The sequence below is a fragment of the Papio anubis genome, chromosome 12 (genome assembly GCF_008728515.1).
Source record: "Papio anubis isolate 15944 chromosome 12, Panubis1.0, whole genome shotgun sequence".
Classification (NCBI taxonomy): Eukaryota; Metazoa; Chordata; class Mammalia; order Primates; family Cercopithecidae; genus Papio; species Papio anubis.
Genome location: NC_044987.1, coordinates 63,664,331 through 63,687,034, shown reverse-complemented (window position 1 = coordinate 63,687,034; position 22,704 = coordinate 63,664,331). Strand labels below are relative to the sequence as shown.

Below are 22,704 nucleotides of genomic sequence, written 5' to 3'. Positions count from 1 at the left end.
CAGAAGGAGTCTCCCCATAGCCAGCACAGCTGGTAATGTGCTGAATCTCACCTGAAGTCAGCAAGTCTCAGAGGCTAACCCAAGGCTTTTGACATAGTACCTGGGTATTGCCGCTTGTTGTTCAGGGCCCAAGGGCTCTTCAGTTAGCAGGTGATAAGTGCTGCCAGGACTAGGTCCTTCCCTTCAAGGCAGCAGGTTCCCTTCTGGCCCAGGATGTGTCTAGAAATGCCATGTGGTAGCTAGGTTCTGGAACAAAGCCTCAGGACTCTGACTGGTGCCCTATTCTGCTACAGCTGAGCTGGCATGCAAGATGAAAGACGAACTCCTCCCACTTTTCTCCCTCCTCTCCTCAAGCAGAAGGAAGGCGTCTCTTTTGGTGCCATGAGCTATGCAGCCTGGGGTTAGGGGAGGCGTGATACCAGCACTCCCTTAGCAGCCTCAGTGTGTCTCGGTAGGTTGCACCCCTCTCTAGTCCACTGTCTCTGGACCAGTTCAGTCCTGGACCAACAGGACTCATCTCAGAGTTGCAATCCTTGTGGCCTAGACTGCCTTTCAAGTTTACTTAAAGACCCAGGTCACTTTGGTCTGTGGTGGTGAGGTTTACAGGAACTCCAGTTTTGACTGCTGGGATCGGCAATTCCCCACTGATTATGGCTGTTTTAAATGCTCCCTCCGTGGGTGAGCATCAGCTGAGTTTGGTCCAGTTTTGTTGTTGTTGTTTGTTGTTGTTTTCCTTCCCTAACAAGACAGCACTGAGTTTAATGCATCCGAATTTCATTTCTGATGTCAGTGTGTCTGCTCTCCCTCCCCTAGCACCCAGAGACACTCTCTGCACCACACTGTCATTGCCATTGCCTGGTGACAGGGGCAGTGCAGCATTGGTGATTCAAGATAAGTTTTTTTAATCTCTTCAGTGCCTTTTTCAGTGATATGAAACTAAAGCCAGTTATTATAAGGACTCATCAGAATTTTTTGTTTTTAAAAAGGTGTTTCTTGTGGGGAAAAGAAAGAGAGATCAGACTGTTACTGTGCCTATATAGAAAGAAGTAGACATAAGAGACTCCATTTTGTTCTGTATTTGAGATGCTGTTAATCTGTGACCCTACCCACAACCATGTCCTTGCAAGAGACATGTGCTGTGGTGACTCAAGGTTTAATGGATTTGGGCTGTGCAGGGTGTTCTTTGTTAAACAAGTGCCTGAAGGCAGCTTGCTGGTTAAAAGTCATCATCACCATTCTCTTAGTCTCAAGTACCCGGGGACACATACCCTGCCTAAGGTCGCAGGGACCTCTGCCTAGGAAAGCTAGGTATTGTCCAAGGTTTCTCCCCATGTGATAGTCTGAAATATGGCCACCTGGGAAGGGAAAGACCTAATCGTCCCCCAGCCTGACACCCATGAAGGGTCTGTGCTGAGGACTAGTATAAGAAGAAAGAAGGCCTCTTGGCAGTTGAGATAGAGAAAAGCATCTGTCTCCTGCCCATCCCTGGGCAATGGAACATCTCCGTGTAAAACCCAATTGTATGTTCTATTTACTGAGAAAGGAGAAAACCACCTTAGGGCTGAAGATGGGACGTGCTAGCAGCAACACTGCTCTTTATGCACTAAAAAGGTTTATGGAGATGTTTGCATATACGTATCAAGGCACAGCACTTTTCCTTAAACTTATTCATGTCACAGAGATCTTTATTCACATGTCTTACTGCTGACCTTCTCCCTGGGATGATCCTATTATCCTCCCACTTCCCTTGTTCTAAGATGGTAAAGATAATGATCAATAAATACTGAGGGAACTCAGAGACCAGTGCGGGTCCTCTGTATGCTGAGCGCTGGTCCCCTGGGCCCACTTTTCCTTTCTCTATACTTTGTCTCTGTGTCTCATTTCTTTTCTCAAGTCTCCTAACGAGAAATGCCCACAGGTGTGGAGGGGCAGGCCACCCCTTCATTTCTTATGTACAGATGTTAAATCGGTGTCCTTATGGTAGGGGGACAATTGGTGGAGCTTTCTATTCCTACATCTTTTTCTGTCCCTGCCCTCTGAATCTCAATGCCCAGGCTGGAGCACAGTGGCACAATCTTGGTTCACTGCAAGCTCCACCTCCTGGATCCATGCCATTCTCCTGCCTCAGCCTCCCGAGTAGCTGGGACTATAGGCACCTGCCACCACTCCCAGCTAATTTTTTGTGTTTTTAGTAGAGACGGGGTTTCACCATGTTAGCCAGAATGGTCTCCATCTCCTGACCTCGTGATCCGCCTACCTCAGCCTCCCAAAGTGCTGGGATTACAGGTGTGAGCCACTGCACCCAGCTGCCTCCATGTGTTTATAACTGTTAAATTAGGATAGCAGAAAACTGTCTCTCTTTCACAGCAGAGCCTCAATTGTTCTTTCCTTGTTCCTGCTCTCTCCTGCACACTGGCCAAATCCATACCAATTCTGTCAGAACCTTCAGGTATATAGTGGTTTTTATTACTTTAATTACATAAAGTAAAATTATTTTACTTTAAGATAAAGTTAGAACTATCTAGTTTTACTTAATTTTGGATTTTTCTAACAGTAAAAATGATTATCTTTCACATATTATTGATTATTTTTGTTTCCTCTCCCATGAATAGCCTATTCAAATAATCTTCATCCATTTTTCTATTGGGTTGTTTATATTTTATATATGAGTGGGTGGGTCACACCTGTAATCCCAACTCTTTGGAAAACTGAGGCAAGAGAATTGCTTAAGTACAGGAGTTTGAGACTGGCCTGGCCAAAATAAGAATATTCCATCTCTTCAAAATATTTAAAAAATAAATAGGCATTCATGGTGACAGGTGCTTATAGTCCCAGCTACTAGGGACTCTGAAGTGGGAGGTTCACTTGAGCCCAGGAGGTTGAGGCTGCAATGAGGCATGGTTTCACCACTGCACTCCCGCATGGACAACAGAACAAGACCTTGTCTCAAAAATAAATAAATGTTAGGTTGGTGCAAATGTAATTGCAGTTTTTGCCATTAAAAGTAACGACAAAACAGCAAGTACGTTTGCACCAACCTAATAAATAAACAAATAAATAAACAAACAAATAAATATTTCCAAAACATTTTTGTTTTATGCCTTTCCCAATCTGTTATTTGTCTTCAATCTTGTTTGCTGATCAACTCTCAAGCAAATACAGGTAGTATTATTTAAACAAATTTAAATTTAGTTTCCTTTATACTTTTTGTGTTTCATATATTGCTTTAAAAAAGAGGTCTTTGGCTGCACACGGTGGCTTACACCTGTAATCCCAGCACTTTGGGAGGCTGAGGCGGGCGGATCACAGGGTCAGGAGTTTGAGACCAGCCTGGCCAGTATGGTGAAACCCCCTCTCTACTAACAACACAAAAAAAAAACTAGTCGGGCATGGTGGTGCACGCCTGTAGTCTCAGCTACTTAGGAAGCTGAGGCGGGAGAATCACTTGAACCCAGGAAGTGGAAGCTGCAGTGGGCAGAGATTGCACCACTGCACTCCAGCCTGGGTGACAGGGCAAGACTCCATCTAAAAAAAAAAAAAAAAAAAAAACTTTGATTCCAGGCATTCAATGCACAACGTCTTATACTATTTTCTAAAATTGTTACAATGGTTTTTACTTCTAAATTTTTCTGTTAGAAGTTTAAATTTTTATTAATCAAGGTGGATATTTACTAATGGCAGAATTACCTGTTAAATACATTCCTTTTCCCACTGAAATAAAATACTATGCATATCATATTATAAATTATATGTATATATAATATTGTGTATATATATAATATACAATGTATATCTGTGTGTATATATAAGTATACACAGTGTACTAACACTCTTTTACTGTATACCGATCAAAAAATCTCAGATGCTCACCACCACAGCATGTATTATAATGCTTGCTGGTCGTTAGGTTATGTAGGTATATGCATTTTGCTTTGAGGATCTTTTTATGAATGATGACATATCACTTATTTATTATAGCTTTATAGTGTGATTTACTTAATGTGAGATGTAAAACAAACCCCATCTCGCAAAACAAATGAAAGCTTTGGATTTCTAGGAGGTGTTAAATTATATTTACAGGTTAAATGTAAGAAAATAAACATTAGTGATAAGTTTTCACATGCAAGAGTATATGATAAGTGTTTCATTAACGGTTTTTTCCATTTTCCAATAAAATTATTTGCTTAAGTTAAATATATTTATATGTATTTTATAAATGTATGTCTTTTGTTCCTATCATAAGTAAAGCAGTTCTTATCTTACAGTAAAATGTCTGTATCATAATGTAGGAACATAGAGATATTCAATAAACGATGTAGAACTAATAAAAAAAGTAACTATATTTAAACTTTGTATGCATGATTAATCAGAAGAAAGAGCTTTACAGCTGGAAGTTTCTTTAATCTTCTCCCAACTCCACCTCATTTCATAGACAGAAAACTGCAACTTTGGCCTGTGGAAAGCACCTTTGAATGGTCCTTTATAAGTCAGTGGTAGGTATTGAACTGAAACCCAACTCCTCTGGCTGCCTCCATGTGTTTATTACTCTGCTAAATCAGGGTAGTAGAAAACTGTCTCTCTTTCACAGCAGAGCCTCAGTTGCTCTCTCCTTTTTCCTGCTGTCTCCTATACACTGGCCAAATCCACACCAATTCTGTCAAAACCTTCAACTATATAGTGCTTGTTATTAATACCCCCGGCCAGTCTAGGGTCCTATTCTCCCTCTGCAAATCACATTAACTTGGCTGATAAGTTAAGGGGAAAAGAATTTCTTAACAGCACACAGAGGGGAGAGAGTATTAGAGAGTATTAACAAGTACAGTTACAAATGTGACAGTGATACACAGAAGGTGGATAAAACTGCAGATCGGGAAAAGTTTTGCAAAAGCTAAATCTCTGGGTTGATCTACTTGTTAAACAAAGCTCTCCAGGATAGCAACCAGAATGTTATTCTGTATGTGTGTGTGTGTGTGTGTTTATACATGTGTGTGTGTATGTGTGTGTCAAAAAGAGAGAGGAAGAGAGAGAGAGTGGGGGAGGGGGATATTGAAAATTCATAAGAGGGATCATAAGCTCAAATGTCTAGAGGAGCCAAGGAAATACTATAAGTTTATAAAACAAGTACATAGTCACACTGTTAGTAGTGGGATCTTTATTAACTAAGAGGCTAACGACTTCTCAGGGGTTGCCTACTGAATGTTGGAATGTTTCAATGGGGGAATATAGGTCTACTATTTCCATGTCTTTCCATACTTAAGATAATTTATGTGTATGTGTATATATATACAAAATCATCCAAACGCTGCCATGTCCAAACAAACCTGTCTGAAGACCATATTGAGATCTTAGAGCTTTTAAACACATTAACTTATTTAATCCCTGGAATGTATGGAGAAATAATTATGTTCTTAATTTAAAAGTACATATGAAATATATCATAATACATAGGAAGTAATTTTCTCAATGCCGCAAAGCCAGGAAATGGCAGAGCTGAAACCAGAGGACCTGTTCCTAACTGAGTCCCTAGTTTTTCCACTCATTTGATCTCCTCCCTGGCAGGGCTGAGCTATCACAGTAAAGAGTTTAGAGGACATGTAACTCTGATGGGGTTTACTTACTTCTCCTTCTGTGGGTTAGCTTCTAAATTCCTAAATTCTCAGCCTGGAGTTATACTATATCTTATTCTTTAGGAGTGATCCTGGATCCTGATGTACTAAATAAGGATCGCACAGTCCTAGTGACTCCTAAAGTTTCCTTGTTGACCCTTTCTCATTAGGAGATCATTGGAGCCCTTTGGTCTGGCTCCATTCACAATACCTTAAAGTGAGAAGTGAGAGTAGGGAGGCTCAGGTATTAAAGTTATTGTTAATTGGGTGTCTGGTTGGCCACAGTGGTGCAGATTCTGTGCTGTCATTATTGATGACCAGTAATACGGGGCTCCCCTCAATTCAGAAGGCAGCATCAAAGGGAAGAATCCACATCTCATGAAACTCCTTATGTATCTGTAATGTTAACTTCTTACTGTGAGGCATGCAAAGGAGAGAGTGCTATCTTGAGCCTAGATGATGACTGCTCTGATGCACCCTAGAATTTTTACCCCAGAAAAACCTGAGGGACCTGGCTTCAGGATGCTACCTCTTTTTCTTTAGACTATTTTTTTTAGTTCAAATTGATATATTAATAGATCTATCAAGCGCATACCATCAACAGAGTACTTTGTTGTCAAGAGAGTTAAAGTTGAATAATTTGTAGCTCTTGTCCTGTGGAAATTTACAATATAGTTAGTGAGAGAGATATATGCATCATGGTGGAAATACATATGGGCCTGCAACCATTGAGCATCAAAGTTTCAACCCCTTATATTTACTATAAACATTGTCAAGTGCCATGACCCTTCTATAACTTCCTCCCCAAATTGACTTCCACCAAAATTTGCTTCACCAAATGACATAGTCTCTGTGTTTCCCTTTCACATCACCCGAGAAAAGTTCCTTAAACACTAACCTACATGCCAGTCACCTGAGATCTTGCTACGATGCAGATTTCAGCTCAACAGGCTTGCAGCAGGACATGAGATTCTGCAGCAATTTTAACAACTTTCTAAGTAATACTGTTACTGCCAGTCAGCAGACCACACTTTGAATAGCAAAGTAAAGAACATACTTAGACAAACTCAGACACTTTATAAAGAGTTTAATGTAAATCACAATGAAAATAAAATAAAAGGAGGTAAATATCAAGATGTTAAATAGTACCAGAATTTTGTAGGGCTCTCCCAGTCACAGTTCAGGGCTACTTTTCCTAACTTCTCATTAGAACATTTGCAAGAGTTTTGCTCTTCCTTCTTGTGTCTGAGAATTCATGTTATCAATCACCCAAAGAATAACAAAATAATTCATAACATGTTTATGAAATATAAGCCTCTTCTTTACCAAAAGTAGAAAAGCTGTGGTATATTAGATGTTCATTAGGGATTAGTTGATTGACCAATTAATTAATACATCTAATTGTAAAGCTATGAAGTAAATAGAACCATTTCCTATTTGAATGAAACACTTTCCTTCTCCTAAGAAAATGTATTGTGAAAAAAATAGAATTTCCACCTTTGCCCCATCATTTAGGCTTCAGAGCCAATTTTTCCAGGACCTTTACCCTAATCTGCCAAGTTTTTACACAATACACAATGGGATTCATCAAGGGTGGTACCAGCAAGAATGCATCTGCTCTCAGAATCGTAGCTAAAGGGGATTTATTCTTAGCAAAGCGATGCATGATAGCCAAGGTGATGATGGGCACATAGAAGATGAGTAGAGCACAGACATGAGACACACAGGTGTTAATTGCACCCCCACGGGATGCAATTCCCAACACAGTCTTCAGGATGAACACATAGGAAATAGCAATAAAAACACTGTCTGACATCATGCAGAGCACAATGAACAAACCATAGTAAAAGTTAGCCCTATTGTCAGAGCAGGCCAGCTTCATTACATCCTGGTGAAGGCAGTAGGAGTGGGATAAAAGGTGTCTATTACAGTATCTGAGTCTCTTTAAAGTAAAAGGAAGGGGTAGTACTAGGAGAATGCTTTTAATAGCAAACACTAGTCCAATTTGCAAAACCCTGACGCTGGTGAGAATAGAGCTATATCTTAGGGGGTTGCGAATGGCTATGAAGCGATCAAAGGACATGAAGACTCCATGTCTGCGAATCCATGGATGAAGAATTCCTGGACAATGCATGCATCAACAGAAATCCCCCATGTTGTTGAACAAGAAGTTCTCAGCATAGTGGGTAGGGAGGAGAAAGACAGGCCCAGGTCGGACAGGGCTAGCATGGAGGGGAAATAGTACATGGGCTCTTGCAGGGAATGCTCTCTTCTGATAACAAATAGGATGGTGTAGTTGCCCAGCATGGCCATGAGGTACATAAGGCAGATGGGGATAGAGATCCCAATGTGTGCATGCTCAAGTCCTGGTATCCCAATCAACAGGAATGTGGAGACTTCAACTTCTGAGGTGTGGAGCAGAAACATCACAGATAGGTCACTAGCTTATCTGCTCCAAGGCCTAAAGTAAGATGCACAATAGACAAAAATTTTTAATTGTATTTGCTGAATATATTTAAGTTCAGTTGTTGGTTAAATTAAATATAGCTCAATCTTAGGTGTCAAGAAATAGCATAATATATATTTTCCTATGTAAAGAAAACAATGGAAAATATTTAAACAGGTTCATCACAGGATTCATTTAAAACTTTTATGTTATTTTTCTATCTTTAATCCCTGATATATTTCTGAATAATTTTCTAGCTAGAAAGAAAGTGCTTTGATACCCACTTTTTTTGAAATCCTCCCTTTTTGAGAGTTTTGCTTCAATTAAACTAAGTGGAATATGTTACAATCTGCTGTCGTGTGTGTGGTCAATGGTCATGTACTCACACAAACCACAGATGCATGCTGTAGTAACAGCACTTAGGGGAGGCCTGAATCTTATCTTATTGATCTTGGTACATGACTGTGAAAATATATAGAATTGGTCTACGACAGAGGTTGGCGAACTGTAATGCAGTCAAACTCAGCCCATGGCCTGTTTTATACTACATGTGGGATTTTTCTATTTTTAAAGGATATTATTAAAATAAAAAACAAGAGAATAAAAAGCATATGTGGTAGAGATGATAAGTTCCTGAAAATTACACATTGTAAAACGATTCACTTTTCGGGTATTCACAGAAAAAGATAGGCTCAAAACCTCAGAGCGATCTTCAAGTCTGGTAGCAAACACCGTTTGCCAGATCTTGACAGTAGCCTGAGGCAGGGCAGTGTGAGTAAGCACAGCACCTCAGTGACCGGAGGAGGAAGAGCTCCTCTGACCCAGCTCTCATGACTTAGATGGCTAGTGACAGCAAGAGACTACCTTAAGTGGTGCAGAGAGGATGGCCATGTGTGATCATTTGTCCTTTCATGGAACGTCTCCGAGCATGTCTTGGCAAGGGTAAAGAGGAGGTTGCATTCAGCTAGAAGAAACTAGAAAGTGGTGGATAGAAATAGAAAGTAGTGAAGGAAAGGGGAAATAGTAGCTATTCTATATGCTGCAAAAAAATTTTAAGGACCTTTGCCTCATGTTGACCTGAGTTAGGAGCTATGAGGCAGGCTTGGTGTTATATGTGACCAACGCTTCCTTGTTATGCATCCCATAACACAGATGCCATTTGTATGTGTTTAAAGTACTCGCCACCTTACAGTGCAATTGCTACTGGCCCTGCTCAGAATGGTCATAGCTCTTGTCTTTGTCTGTTCATGGATTCTTTTTTCCTATTGCACTTGGCTTCTCTGTGTCTACCCTTCAGATTGGTGACCAGTGCAGGTGACTGTCTCTGGAATTTGGGTTTGATACTGTTCATACTCCTAGTGTCAGCATTAGTGACACTTCGGGTAACTTTCCTTTCAAGAGCTGTAGAATAAAAAGCTCCAATGGTGTGGCTAACAGCCTGTCCTTGTCAGAGGAGCAGAATTCTGACAGAGAAAAAAGTGATAACACAACATCCCTCTCCCTTCAATGAATCCCCTCAAAATGGGCCTTTCCCAAGGTTTCATGCCTGAGGCCTTTGTTGACAAGCTTCCAACCTAACTCCGGTAACTCCATAAATGAGTCACTACTGGCAACATTGTTGTATTCAACTGTATTCATCATGTAAATACAAGTAAGTACCCCATGCTACATGAGGACACTAGTCTTTTCAGCCATAAACCTTGTCCAAAATGTAGCTTGATCTCTTAGGTTGAACATCCATGAAACATTTTTACCTCCATTCTTCTGAAAGATATAGGGTTGTCTACAAAACTACAGTGTTTTCATTGGAAAAGATAAAACCATCCTAAGGAAATTCAATTTCATTCACCAGAACACTTACCAGGCTTCTAGCTACCTAATTCCAGACCAAGAATGGGAAGCCTTCAGATCCTACAGCTGCTGCAGCTTCTCTGTTCCAGCACTCTGTTGGGAATCTGCACCTTTGTTTATATCCTCATACTCTTCGTTAGCAGAGGAATGTCCTCTTGAGAATTAATAGACACCTAGTCCCCTGGGAACAATGACTTTTGTTTTGATTTTGCTTTGATTTGTCTCATAAATGTCTTTCAATAATGAGCTCTCCTAAGTGAGCAGGCTCTGAATCACAGTGAAGGCTTTAACTGATGTGATCCTGTTTCCACACAGGTGCAGGATTTGGGGACAGTCACTCTAAGGCATTATCAAAGACAGCCCAAATCCAGCAATGGCTCTATCTAAGATTCAGTGTATACCTTAAAAGGCTCTACATAAGCCAGTCACAGAGGTCAGAGACAGGCAGACTTGAGGTGGAATCCTGCCCACAAATGTGTTCTGTTTGGTCATCACAATGTCTAAATAGATTTTTAATGTGATGGCTTTAGGTAGGTGACAAGCTCTCTAATTTATCATAGGCTCCCTCTTTCTGCATTGTCTTATATCTAGCCCCGTAACATTTATTGGTCCTCAAAGGCACTTAATCTCACAAAACAAAAAGTAATACCCAGGGTTACAACATGCTTAATAACTCAGACCCTCACATTCAGAAGAGAAATTGTTCAGCCCACTACCTTTGAAAATTAGAAATAAATAAATTGTATAATTCTGCTGGTATGTTGTGCAGGGGCATATGATTTTCAGATAAAGAAAACAGAACATAAGATTTAGTAAAATACTATTGGCCTGAAACAAAGTATATCAGATAAATGAACCAACTTAGACAGCCAACAATGATGACTTCATCTTCAGGTTAATACAAGAGGTGATGTGATAGAGTTGGGGGCTGTAGTCATCAGTTAGGGCAGGCAGAAAATTGGAGAAAAGAATCCAGTAAACTAGCAGACTGATACTATAACATGGGCCTAGTTGCTTAACACCTCTGAAGATTTACTCATTTGTAGAGCTTTGATAAAGCTGTGAACCCTACTTAAGGTCAGAATTTTCTGGTATTTAGTAGCCTTTTACTACAAAATCATGCCAGTAGAAATATAGTCAGGATTATGATACCTAATGTTCTGCCTTCAGGAAAATATCAGTCCTAGTTAAACACTGTATTATTTTCCTAAAGCCTTAGGTCCCCTAGACTCAAGGCTTCACTAGACTTGGGCAGATGCAGCCCCGGCACTCCAGGGCAGGAGGGTGACTGAAACCAGATTTGTTAGGCCCTGAATACATTTAGAACTGGTTGCTGAGGATGACAGACAAAAGCAATACAGAATATCCTCTGAAATGGTCCTCTTTATTATTACTGGACCAGAACAAAATAACCATGAAGGCCTACACTAATTCTAGCCAATATATCCAGCCTAGGTTTCTCAACTTATTGCCCTGGCATTTGTAAAGGAAAAATTGCAGCTGTTATGAAAATATAATGAATGCCTAGAAAAGGGGGCACATAAGTGTCGAACCAAGAGAGCATTGCAGACCTAGTTAGATTATCCTAACTAGAGAAGATAATCCTAGAGCATTCTGTTCATTCAAACTTTAATCTTTATTCAAACCTCCACCCATTAGGAAAACACGTTTTCTGATATTTAAAAAAAAAAAAAAAATCTCCCCCCGCTTTCTAAAATAGATAGTACAAGTAAACTTTCTTCCTTTCCCCATCAATTCTTATGTTACCTACCACAAACAGCATATCTATTGCCATCATCATTCATTTATTTGATATGTATTTCCTGATGACCTTGTTATGAACAATGTATGAACAATGTATTGTTTCCAACTACTGAGAAACACAGGTGACCAAAATAGATGCATTGCTTTTATTGAGCTTATAGTTCAGAGGACAACTATGGATCACCAGTGAGTAGGATAATCAATACAAGAAGCTTTCAGAAACTTTCAGAGGTAAACTTCCAGAAAACCTTGAACCTAAACCTAGAGCAGTTTTTAGCAGGTAATGAGGAGCACCTCTTCAGTCTACACTGGCTTCGAAAAATGAGGAGCACTAGTTCCTCACATTCCTATTCTCATACACAGATAGGAGACATAATTCAATTTGATTTTTCACATTCGGAAAAAAATGTATATTTTAACTAGAGTATTACCAAAAGGAGGGCAAGTTTCTAATGTTGATGTATTTTTTCCAGCATCAGGCCAGAATCATAATGGAATCATATAGCTCATGTTTGCCTCATGGTAGATCCTTCTGTTACTTCCTGACATGTATCTACATCATTTTGAGTGGAAAATTAATTGGTCTTCAGATCTAGAAAAGGCTACAGGGTCACCAGGTCAAAAAAGCAACTAGAACTATGAAAAAATTACAAGTTTGTTTTTGTTTTGTTGTGGGTTTTTTTGTTTGTTTGTTTGTTTGTTTTTTAGGGAACAAAACAATTAGAACTCTCACTTGGAAAGGCTAAATTTAGGTGATTTTTAAGAAAAAAATGAAATAAAATCTATTATCTTTCTTCTATTTTTTTATCTGATTTGACTTGCTTCCCTAGCTCTTCCTCCTCCATTTCTGCTTTCCTTTACTTCTCCTTTTTATTTATTGTTAATAACAATAAATAAATAATATTATTGTTAATATCATCATTTTAACATAAAAGGGTGTAAACTTAGTAATAATAAATATTCCCTGCAGAAAGATTTTTCTCTCAGCAGCCTTCCTGAGACCACTTCCGTATACTTTATGTGCTCATAGCACTTTCTCCATTGCCCTGGAGCTATCCCCATATTTTCTAAAAGACTTGGCATGTGGATACCTTTTTCAGGATCATTTTTCTTCTCTATTTGGAGTTTTAAAAAAGAGGAAACAAGTTGGTAAGCATATCATTTTAATTGACTTATGGGATTAAATAACAGAACTTGCACCAAAAACAATAACAAAAAAGAACAAGGATAGATTTCCAGTACAGCAGAAGAAATAGCTCATACTTCATTCTGAGGTGACTGCATTTTCTGTGAACCTATAAGCTCTCCAGGATAGAGCATCAAGATTTGAGCTGACCCTGTGAATTCGCTACTTCTAGTGCATCACTGCAAATATTTTAGCCTCATTTTCCAATCACTGTTGCAGCAATCAGACCCATTTAGTCATTGGCTGGCTTTACACCGGAAGAATCTGAAAACATCTCAGCCTAGGCCCGTGCCATGTATCTCTTGTTTCTTGCCCCATGACTGACACTGAATGATGAGATATCTACATGTACTTACTTGGTATTCATGTATGTACAACCCAGAAATGGGGAGAATTAAGGATTCGTGAGGTAGACTTTGAGCAATGGGAAAAAGGATCCAATGGATAAATTGTTTCTGTCTTTTTTATTTTCCTGGGTCGAGTATCCTGAGACATATTTGATAAGGCTTCAGAGGTGACCCTGTAGGATTAGGCAATAGTCACCCATAATGGTATCTGAATTATTATTGATGTGCCATTTCTCAACCTCCAAATTCCTTTTTACCTGCTCTGTGATGAAGACGTTGGGCCTTATAATGTTTTGCCAGCTGGTACAATGTTAAGATTTGTCAGTAGAGGGTAGTGGAGGCACACTGAAAGGAAAAGAAGAGGTTTTTCTCTTTCTGGTTTTATTGTGGTTTGCCAACCAGACTCCTACAAATTACGATTTTTCTTCTCGCTTGACTCGGTGTGTTTCCTCCAGGGCTCGGTTCCAGCAGTTCATAGCTTTCTTCAGCATTTCACCACTGAACTTGTTCTCCAGCTCTCCACTGAAACAGTAATGGCATAACCTGGAACTATAGGCATAATAGGCCAGCACTGCAGCTGAGATAGCTTCTTCTGTATCTTCTCCTTATCCCTGAATATGTGTGTGCACATCACGGGCCCCATGAGACTAGTCTTCTAGCAAGGTAGTCGCTCAACTTACCCAGAGAAGACAGGCTGGAGACACCCCAGGCACAGCCACACATGGAAATTCATTATATTCCTAGAAAGAACAGTCTTTCCAGTTCCCAAGTACAGCAGTGCCCAGCAATCAGCAGTTTCCCTTGCACTTAGAGAGTTCTGGGGCTTGGCACCTTCTTAGGGAAGGCCTTTCTTGCAACTATCAGAGGGCAGATTTATGGAAAACCTCACTGACAAGGCACTTTTGTGACTTCAGTCTAGTGCAAGGAAAGGAGTCCTCCTTGGGGACTTTATCCCAGCCCTTGGGGTAATGGGCGCCCCTTATAGCTGTTTCTACTGAATTCTTTGTAATTCTATCTAACAAGCTAATTTCCCCACTATTTTAGGTCCTTGTTAATAATTCTCTACATTAAATTTTTCCTGTTAAAATTATTGTATGATTTCTGGCTTTTGATTGAACCCTGATTAATGCAGCATCAAACTCAATGAGGTGTTTTCTATCATCTTATTCTTCCTCCTTCTTTAACTCCAGTTGTTCCTCGTTCATGGTCCCTGGAAGCACATTATCATTAATATGGTCAATTGATAAATCTGATTGCTAGTGGTCAGAGGGCTGACAATAATCCTTGAAATTCAATGGCAAATTACTAACGCACTCATTTGTGATTGACTGGTTGAAGTTCAGGTGAAAGGTAAAGTATTAGGTTATATGGTAACTATGGATCTTGAATATAGTCCTCCATTTCTACCTAAAACATCTAAAGATTATAGAATGGGCTGATTTTATTATCTGCCTCAGAAATCTTGAAGTAAGAGCTAATCAGATTGGGACATCCAACTCACAATGCAGGGTATGCCACAAAAATCAAATGTTCTCTGTAGGAACACTGACAGAAACCTTTATCTCATTCAGATATAGATTATACAGCTCTAAAAATCAGGCAAAGGATTTAACTAAAAGGGTGGCAGAGCTGCAAGGCAGACTGCTCAGTTTTAACAGATCTTCTGTGATAAAGTCAAAAACCTTGAAAAAGTCTAGAAATACAGTAATGGGAAAATGATGAGATCCTCATTCCTGGAATGTTGACAATTGAGTGAATAAGTCTTCAAATTTTGAAACTTTTGAATATTTTATGCCAGAAGAAGCAGATCCCTTCTTACTTTTCAAAGATAATTCATTTATTACTGTCTGGAGACCTTACACAAACCAAACCTGAGTATGATGCCTCACAACTGATACCTTTCCTCCAAAGGAACTGCCCTATCATTTCCCATTTTTAAAGAAAATAGTTTATTTACTCAAGACATTGCAGAACCTACTTAATTGGACTCACTGGAATCAAATGAGGAGAGTGGATCTTGAAGGTGTTAAATCCAGGCAGCAGTGGAAGTATGTGGTAGTATGAATATTAATTAACATAGAGAAAAGTTTATTGACATGAAGGCATTGATCCATGATTTGAGGTGCAATATTACATCAAGGATACCCAGAAACTGTGCTAATGCACTACTGAGATGGTTGTTTCAAGACTGGATATGATAATGACCACAGAAAATTAGGTGGAGATGGCAAATATTCTTGGCAAAATGTGGACTATAGAAATATCAGGGAAGCTGACATGTTAGAACTGATTTATCATATGGGACAAGAGAATTTACCACATGATTATTTTCTCCATGAGGGAAGAGAAATGGCTTCATGGAGGCCACAAAGAATGTATTTGTAAGAGGAAGTCTGGTTCGTTTCAAAGGTCAGCAGTTGCCGTACTCCGTAGGCTACACCTAACAATGAAAGATGCTTCTGTGGAAATGGGCTTCCTATTAACAATGAGAATGAAGGAATTCTGAGACCACATGGCAGTACTTAACAATCATATAAGTGGGTATAGTTTTTATGGAGGATAGAAAGGCTAGAATGGCTATCAGAGTGATGGGACCCAGTGTGATATGTTGCAATATATGATAGTCTTCCTGGAGACAAGCTAAATGAACAATCTTCTAGGATGCACCCAGTATACATTTACAATAGAGAACTTCTAAGCACCAGGCTGACATCAGCTATATAATGGGAAGTCATGATCCCTTAACCTGTGTAAATATGTAAGTTACTTCATGTGTACGGTGCCCATTAATTGAATATGAGTCTTAGTCTCCCCCACAAAGCATCCCGCAATGTTACTGCCAGTATGTAATAAAAATTATCCAGATTTCCCCCCAAACAACCTAAGGTCATTTACAAATGTAACTGTTCATTAAACAAAGAAGAATATCCAACTCTTTAAGGACTCTTAGATACAGGTTATCTAAGGTTATATCTAAGAGTTCTTAAAGAGTTTGTTCACTCAAACATGTCATCATGCTCTCTTTTGGTTAACTTATAAGATTACTGAGAGTGATTAATGGAGTTATGAACGTTTATCTCATAGTCAGCCCAATAATGTTTTGGCTTTACTTGTGGTTATTCTTCAGATGCTTAATCATATAATTGAGGATAATATACTTAGCAACAGGAAAAATTCTTATGTTGTTATCCTATCTGAGACATTTGAGCAATTATTGTAGGTATAATGATGCACAAGGTCAAAAAGCACAAATAATTTATGTGAATAGTTGGCCCAGAATTGTATGACAGTTGTCACTGTTGTATGGATGTCTCTTCATTAATTCACATCCATGGCCTCACTGGGGTTTTTTTGATAAGTTTCTGGAAAAGGAGGAAAATACTCAGGCTTGGTTCATGAATAGATTGGTAGACAAGTTGATGCTAACCAAAAATTGTGTGCAGTGGCACAACAGCACTACATTTGAATGGCATAAAGGAGAGTGGTGAAGGAAAACACTTTCAAAGGGCAGAGTTGTGAATAGCACTCTTGGTTGTTAACTTCGTTTGGAGGAGAAGTTGTCTGAAGTCTGTGGATATACATGGACTAGTGGACTTTGCTGAAAGGCCTGGATAATTTGTCAGTAGATGGAACTAGCAACTTTGTTAGAAGAGATGTAAGAAAGTCTGCGTGTGATGTGCTATTGAAGTGGACACAAAGGATGAAAAGTTCTGTGTCTCATGTTAATATTCACTAGAGAGTATTCACTTCAGAGGAGGGACTCAATAACCAGCTATAAATATATCTAAAAAGTATGTATGTGTGGATATCAGCCAGCCTTTGCTCTGCCATTGCTAGTCCAATGATCCCATAAATGAAGCCATAAAATCAGAGATAGAGAGAAACATGAGCCAAAAGTGCAGGTTCTCTTATGCCAAGGCAAATCTTGGTTTAAAAAAGAATGAAAAATAGTGTTATCCTTACTCCTAGAATGTTAACAATGTAATTACCAACTTTCAACTGTTCAGCTAACAGCAGCAGTAACTGATGCTGAGCACATAATATGGTAACTTGCATTTACATTAGGCAGCCCCTGCACATAATAAAGGGCAAAATAATTTCATCTAGATAAGACCCAACGTGGAATTACATTGATGTGTATTTTAGGATCCACCCTATAAAATGTCTATTTTAGAATCGCACAAATAATCAAGAATTTCAAGAAAAGAAACTAATTCAAGTGTTTTCTGTGAGTCATTCAGAAAATAACTGAATTATTTAGAAAGTTTCTCACATTAAATGTGAACTTTTATAATTGTACACAGAGCCTGAATTAATACTTTATGTAGCTTTCATACTGCTTACACATATAATTAATTGTTTATGTATATTTATTCACTTTATATTGAAATAAAAAATCATAATTTAGTTGGCAATGACATGAATTTATTGACAAAGAAATTGACTAAATAAATGTCACATAACCTGTAAGTTGCTTAGTTTGGACTGTTGAAGGCATGTTTGGGCACTCTGGGACAATTACTCCATTCTAGCAAAGCACTTAGTAATAAATGGCTTTATCTCTAATCAGAAATAACTGATGATTAGATTTGAAACTGCTTCTGAATTAAGACCTTGATAACGGCCTTTCAAATCTGCTTAGTCTTCACACTGTAGATAATAGGGTTGAGCACAGGAGGGATTAGCAGAAAGACATTGGCCATGATGGTGTGGACAAATGGAGGTGTTGAATGGCCATAGTGATGGACAAGAGACAAACTGATGAGAGGGATGTAGAAGATGGCAGCAGCATTGATGTGGGATGTGCAGGTGTTGAAGGCTTTCTGCCTCTCCTCTGAGGAAGCGATGCTGAGGACAGATCGAATGATCAGGATATAGGAGAGCAGGATACAAGGGCAGTCAAACCCTGTAGTGGAGAAAAGCGCAAACAGACCAAGGATGCTGTTGATCCTATTGTCTGTGCAGGAGAGTTGGATGAGATCAACATGGTAGCAGTAAGAATGTGAAAGGACCATAGAACTGCAGAAGGACAACCTCTTCACAGAGAGCACAACTGGCAACATGACAGCAACATTTCTTATCAACATGCTTATCCCAATCTTGGCAATTCGGGCATTGGTAAAAATGGTAGTGTATCTCAGTGGGTCACAGATGGTCACAAAACGATCAAAGGCCATGGCTAGTAGAACCCCAGACTCTATGAAAGTAAATCCATGTAGAAAGAACATCTGAGCAATGCAGGTATTTAGGCTGATTTCTTGGGCTTCAAACCAGAAGACACCAAGGGTAGTAGAAAGTGTACACAGGGACAAGTTCAGGTCTGTGACTGAAAGCATAGAGAGGAAACAATACATAGGCTTATGGAGGCTCTGTTCACAGAGGACTACAAACAGGATCATGCTATTTCCAGAGAGGGCGACAACATACAGGAGACAAAAAGGGATAGAGATCCAGTACTGGGTGGCTTTCAGGCCTGGAATGCCCATCAGGAAAAAGATCAGAGGCTGAGCATTGCTATTATTGAGGACCAACATAGGGAAAGACTGAGAAGACAGGGATGTTTCAGTCATTTAACATAACACATAATACGTAGCTTATCACTTATAACATCTCTTTGGCACTTCAAGACTCACCGAGTTATTATTTCTAATTTTCAAAGAACTTGAATTTTATTTTAGTTTCCCAGAGCTGCACATTTCTCTCCAAGTCTGTCAGTGTTTCACATTTATTGAGAAAAGTGAATTCCCTGAACTGTGCCACATCAAATTTTCTTAAGTATATTAAGTCTATAATTCTCCTTAGTAGCAATAAACATTACAATTAAGTTATGTCTGCCAATATAAATCCCTAGTAAAATACCTAAACAATATTATGAGAAATCTGGTTCCCAGTACTTGTTGAAAATAAATTTTGATTCTGGAATAAAACACTGAGCAAACTAAGTCATGTTTGAAATGTGAATGTTTTTATACTTCCTTTGAAAATATCCAGAAGAATGCCAAAAACATCCCTGGGACACACAGGCCCACATATGTGGTAATAGGGTGGTCCAAAAAAACACCCTAAGAAAAATAAATATTGATCCCACTTGTTTGGAGCTCCCTGTGTTGTTGACATTTTATATGCATTATATAATTTCATCCATACACCAACTCTTGGAGATAGATCGTACATGAATTTTGCAGATGAGCAAACTAAGACTCAGCAAAAATCACCCAATGTTATCTTTATAAAGCACTGCCTAAATATTGAGAGAAAGCACAACAGTAAGAAAGTTGAAGAAAAGAGAGAGACAAAGATGACAGAGGAGGAAGAAAAGAAGGAGGAGAAAGAGAAAGACTAGTGAAGGTGGAAGCAGGTAAGAGCACAAGGGGGAAGAGGAAGAAAGAGCAAGAGGAGGAGGAGGAATAGGAGGAAGAAGGGAGGGAGTGGGGAAGAAGGGAAAGAAGAAAGGGAAGGAATGGAGGAAAAAAGGCAAATCTTGCCATAATTTTACTACAATAAATTAAGCACTACACTATGATAAATAATACCACAGGCTAGTATCAAAATTCAAAAAAACACAATAGCCGGCATTTCTTGAACATGTGCCATATGCCAGACACAATTATCTTCATATCCATAATATGATCCAATCATTATAATTATTCAACAAAGAAAATAAATTTCTTATCCCTAATAAACATATGAAGAAGCTGATATTTACAGTGATTAAGCAATTTGCCCCAAATTATGCAGTTAGGATGCATAGAAGAACTGCAGGATGAAACCTGCATGTCTAACCTCAATGCCTTCACTCCATAAAGCTGAGGAATGCATAAAAGGAATTTCTAAACCAGTCTGACAAAGGCTCCATCCAGGTATATGATTTTAAGGAGACATACTATGGTCAGTGTGGCATCTTTGGAGGGGAGTCTGATGTGTCAAATGTTAATTCCGTGTGAATTGTGGAGATATGAAGCTCTTTCGGCTTCTCTGGAAAGTAGTCTTAATATTGATAGTTCCTGTATGCAAAGAGCCAAGAAAATCAGGTATCCAGGCTATATCCACTATGGAAAATAACACCAAAATGGAACTGTCAAATTCAGTTGAGGCCAGGCACAGGGCTCACGCCTGTTATCCCAACACTTTGGGAGGCTGAGGCGGGAGGATCACTGGAGCCCAGGAGTTCAAGACCAGCATGGGTAACATAGGGAAACCCCATCTCTACAAAAAAGTTTACAAATTAGCCAGGCAAGGTGGTACATGCCTGTGGGTCCCAACTACCTGGTAAGCTGAAGTAGGAGAATTTCTTGAGCCCAGAAGTCAAGATTGCAGTGAGTCATGGTTGTGTCACTGTACTCCAGCCTGAGTGACAGAGAGAAACCCTGTCTCAAAAAGAAAAAAACAAAAAAAAAACACAAAAAATCAGTTGACTCATTTCAGTGACCATCTAATTCTTTCAACAACACATATTTTGTTGATGATTCTGGAAATTTTCTCCCCATCATTATTTTATGATACCAATCTCTCTTAATATTCTCCCACTAGTCAGCTCTTTATCTGACTATTCTCAGTTTTCTTATTTCTTTCCCCCGCCCCTTCTGGGTACCTTATGTTTTCCAACCTTGTATTTGGCATTCTTTAGAGATGTACCCTTTGCCTATTCTCAAGTCACTTGTAAAATTATCTCCCCCATTTTCACAGCCTCATATTTCACCTATACAATAATAAATTTCAAATGAATTTCTGAAAATCAGTTTTGGCGTTCAGGTTCCATGTCTGAAGATAAAACTTTATTCTGGACATTTCCATCTAGATTTTTCGTGGGTAAATAAAAAAACCTCATATCTTCAAAACCAAATTGATTATGTTCTCTTACAACTGTTTTTCCTCCTATACCATCTTCTGTATAAAGCTTATAACTTTCATAAAAATGACCCAATTTTCTAAATCAGAAATCTAGGAGTTATCCTGTGCTCTTATTTTTTAACCAACACCTGTTCCAATCTTTTCTATTCAACCTCTAATATCTCTCTTTATTCTTCCAACTTGTCTTTATCTGAGTACAAAATACTGTTTTCCAAGTCAACTCACTGTCTAACCTGGACTATTGAATTAGCCTAATACTGTATTTTATTAATATAGTAACATTAATATAATAATATAAAATGAAAGACTCCAAAAGCAATAACAGCATCCATTTATTAAGTACCTTCTCTATTCTAGAAACACATAAATGAGAAAAACAATCTTTTAAACTGAATAACAATGATAATATCACATAGCAGAAACTGTGAGGCAAGATGACATCCAAAACAACTTACAGCTTGAAGACTATAGGAAAAAATGCTGGAAAAATATTAAGTTTCTAAGTTCTCAGTTTAAGAAGCTAGGATTATAATTAAATAAATGTCAAAAGAAGCAATTAACAAACATGAAAGGCATAAATGAATGAGTTAAAAATAAAACCAAAGTTGATTATTTAAAAAGAATATAATGAATCTTTTTTCAAAGACAGTCAAGAACATTTTACAAAAAGGATGAAAAATGAAAATAATAGTAAAGCTATGATTAGAGAAATATAACTTTAAATATAATGAATAATATGCAAAATTGTGATAATATGTTTGATGACATATATAAAATAGATGATTTTATAAGAAAACATCAATCACCAAACTAGCCTAAGAAATAAAATCTAGCATAGAAGAAATGGTAATGATGGAAAAAATATTTACCAATAAAGCAAACAAGAGTATGTGTTTTGATTTTTGAGTTCTACAAATGTTAAAGAAGAGATTATTTCTTTCTTTTCAAACTTATCTAGCCCAGAAGAAATATTTGTTAGCAAACTACTTGCTGATATATCACTAATTCCCACATCCTTTAATCTGAGCCTGTCACTCTGAACCCTGCTTCCCAATATTTCTACCCCTGATTTGCAGTCCTTTGCCTCTGAGCACTTGCCTCTCCACTTCCCATTCCTCCCTTTCTGCTCTCTCTTGCCCCCAGTTTAGGCTTCCACAGTCTCTGCCTTCTTGGTCTGCTTTTTCTCACACTCTCACACCTTACTTGGCTCCCAACAGAGGAAGGCATGCCCTTTCTACTCACTGTTCAGCCAAGTGTATTTGTAGATGTCTCTTAGACCTGGCCTTCCCTAAGAAGCCCTGCATATAACCCAACCGTGCTGCCAACAGACACTTGGGACTCGACCCTAGGTGTAATGACTAGAAATTCCCAGGAGATTCCTCACAGTAGACTGAAGCAGATCCAAATAATATGTTTACAGCTTCCTTTTAATTATTGTATTATCTTTATAATATTTTAAATGGATATAATTTTTTTTTCCATTTTTTCCCCAAAATATGAAAAAGTTTTGTAGATTTTCATTTGTTGTTTGTTTGTTTTTTAAGATGCAGTCTCACTCCAGTCTCACTCCAGACTGCAGTGCAATGGCACAATCATAGTTCACTGCAGCCTTGACCTCCCAAGCTCAAGCAATCCTTCCACCTCAGCATCCCT

At 38.6% G+C, this 22,704-nt stretch overlaps 2 protein-coding genes across 2 annotated transcripts; both read right to left on the bottom strand.

Annotated features, from left to right (window-relative positions):
* Positions 1-3,559: 3,559 nt before the first annotated feature.
* On the bottom strand, positions 3,560-12,391 carry LOC103877715 (olfactory receptor 51A7-like). The gene is given in 2 exon segments (XM_021926200.2): positions 3,560-7,691; positions 7,694-12,391. Coding segments are annotated over 2 exon segments (918 nt in total). The 5' UTR covers positions 8,034-12,391; the 3' UTR covers positions 3,560-7,113.
* A 5,437-nt stretch (positions 12,392-17,828) lies between these two features.
* Positions 17,829-18,770, bottom strand: OR51F2 (olfactory receptor, family 51, subfamily F, member 2). Its single transcript, NM_001168827.1, has one exon. It carries the CDS (start codon positions 18,768-18,770, stop codon positions 17,829-17,831), a length of 942 nt encoding a protein of 313 aa, NP_001162298.1.
* Between the last annotated feature and the right edge of the window lie 3,934 nt (positions 18,771-22,704).

Excerpts from the sequence above, each read along its gene's own strand:
- OR51F2 (NM_001168827.1), bottom strand. The coding sequence starts at position 18,770 with ATGACTGAAACATCCCTGTCTTCTCAGTCTTTCCCTATGTTGGTCCTC.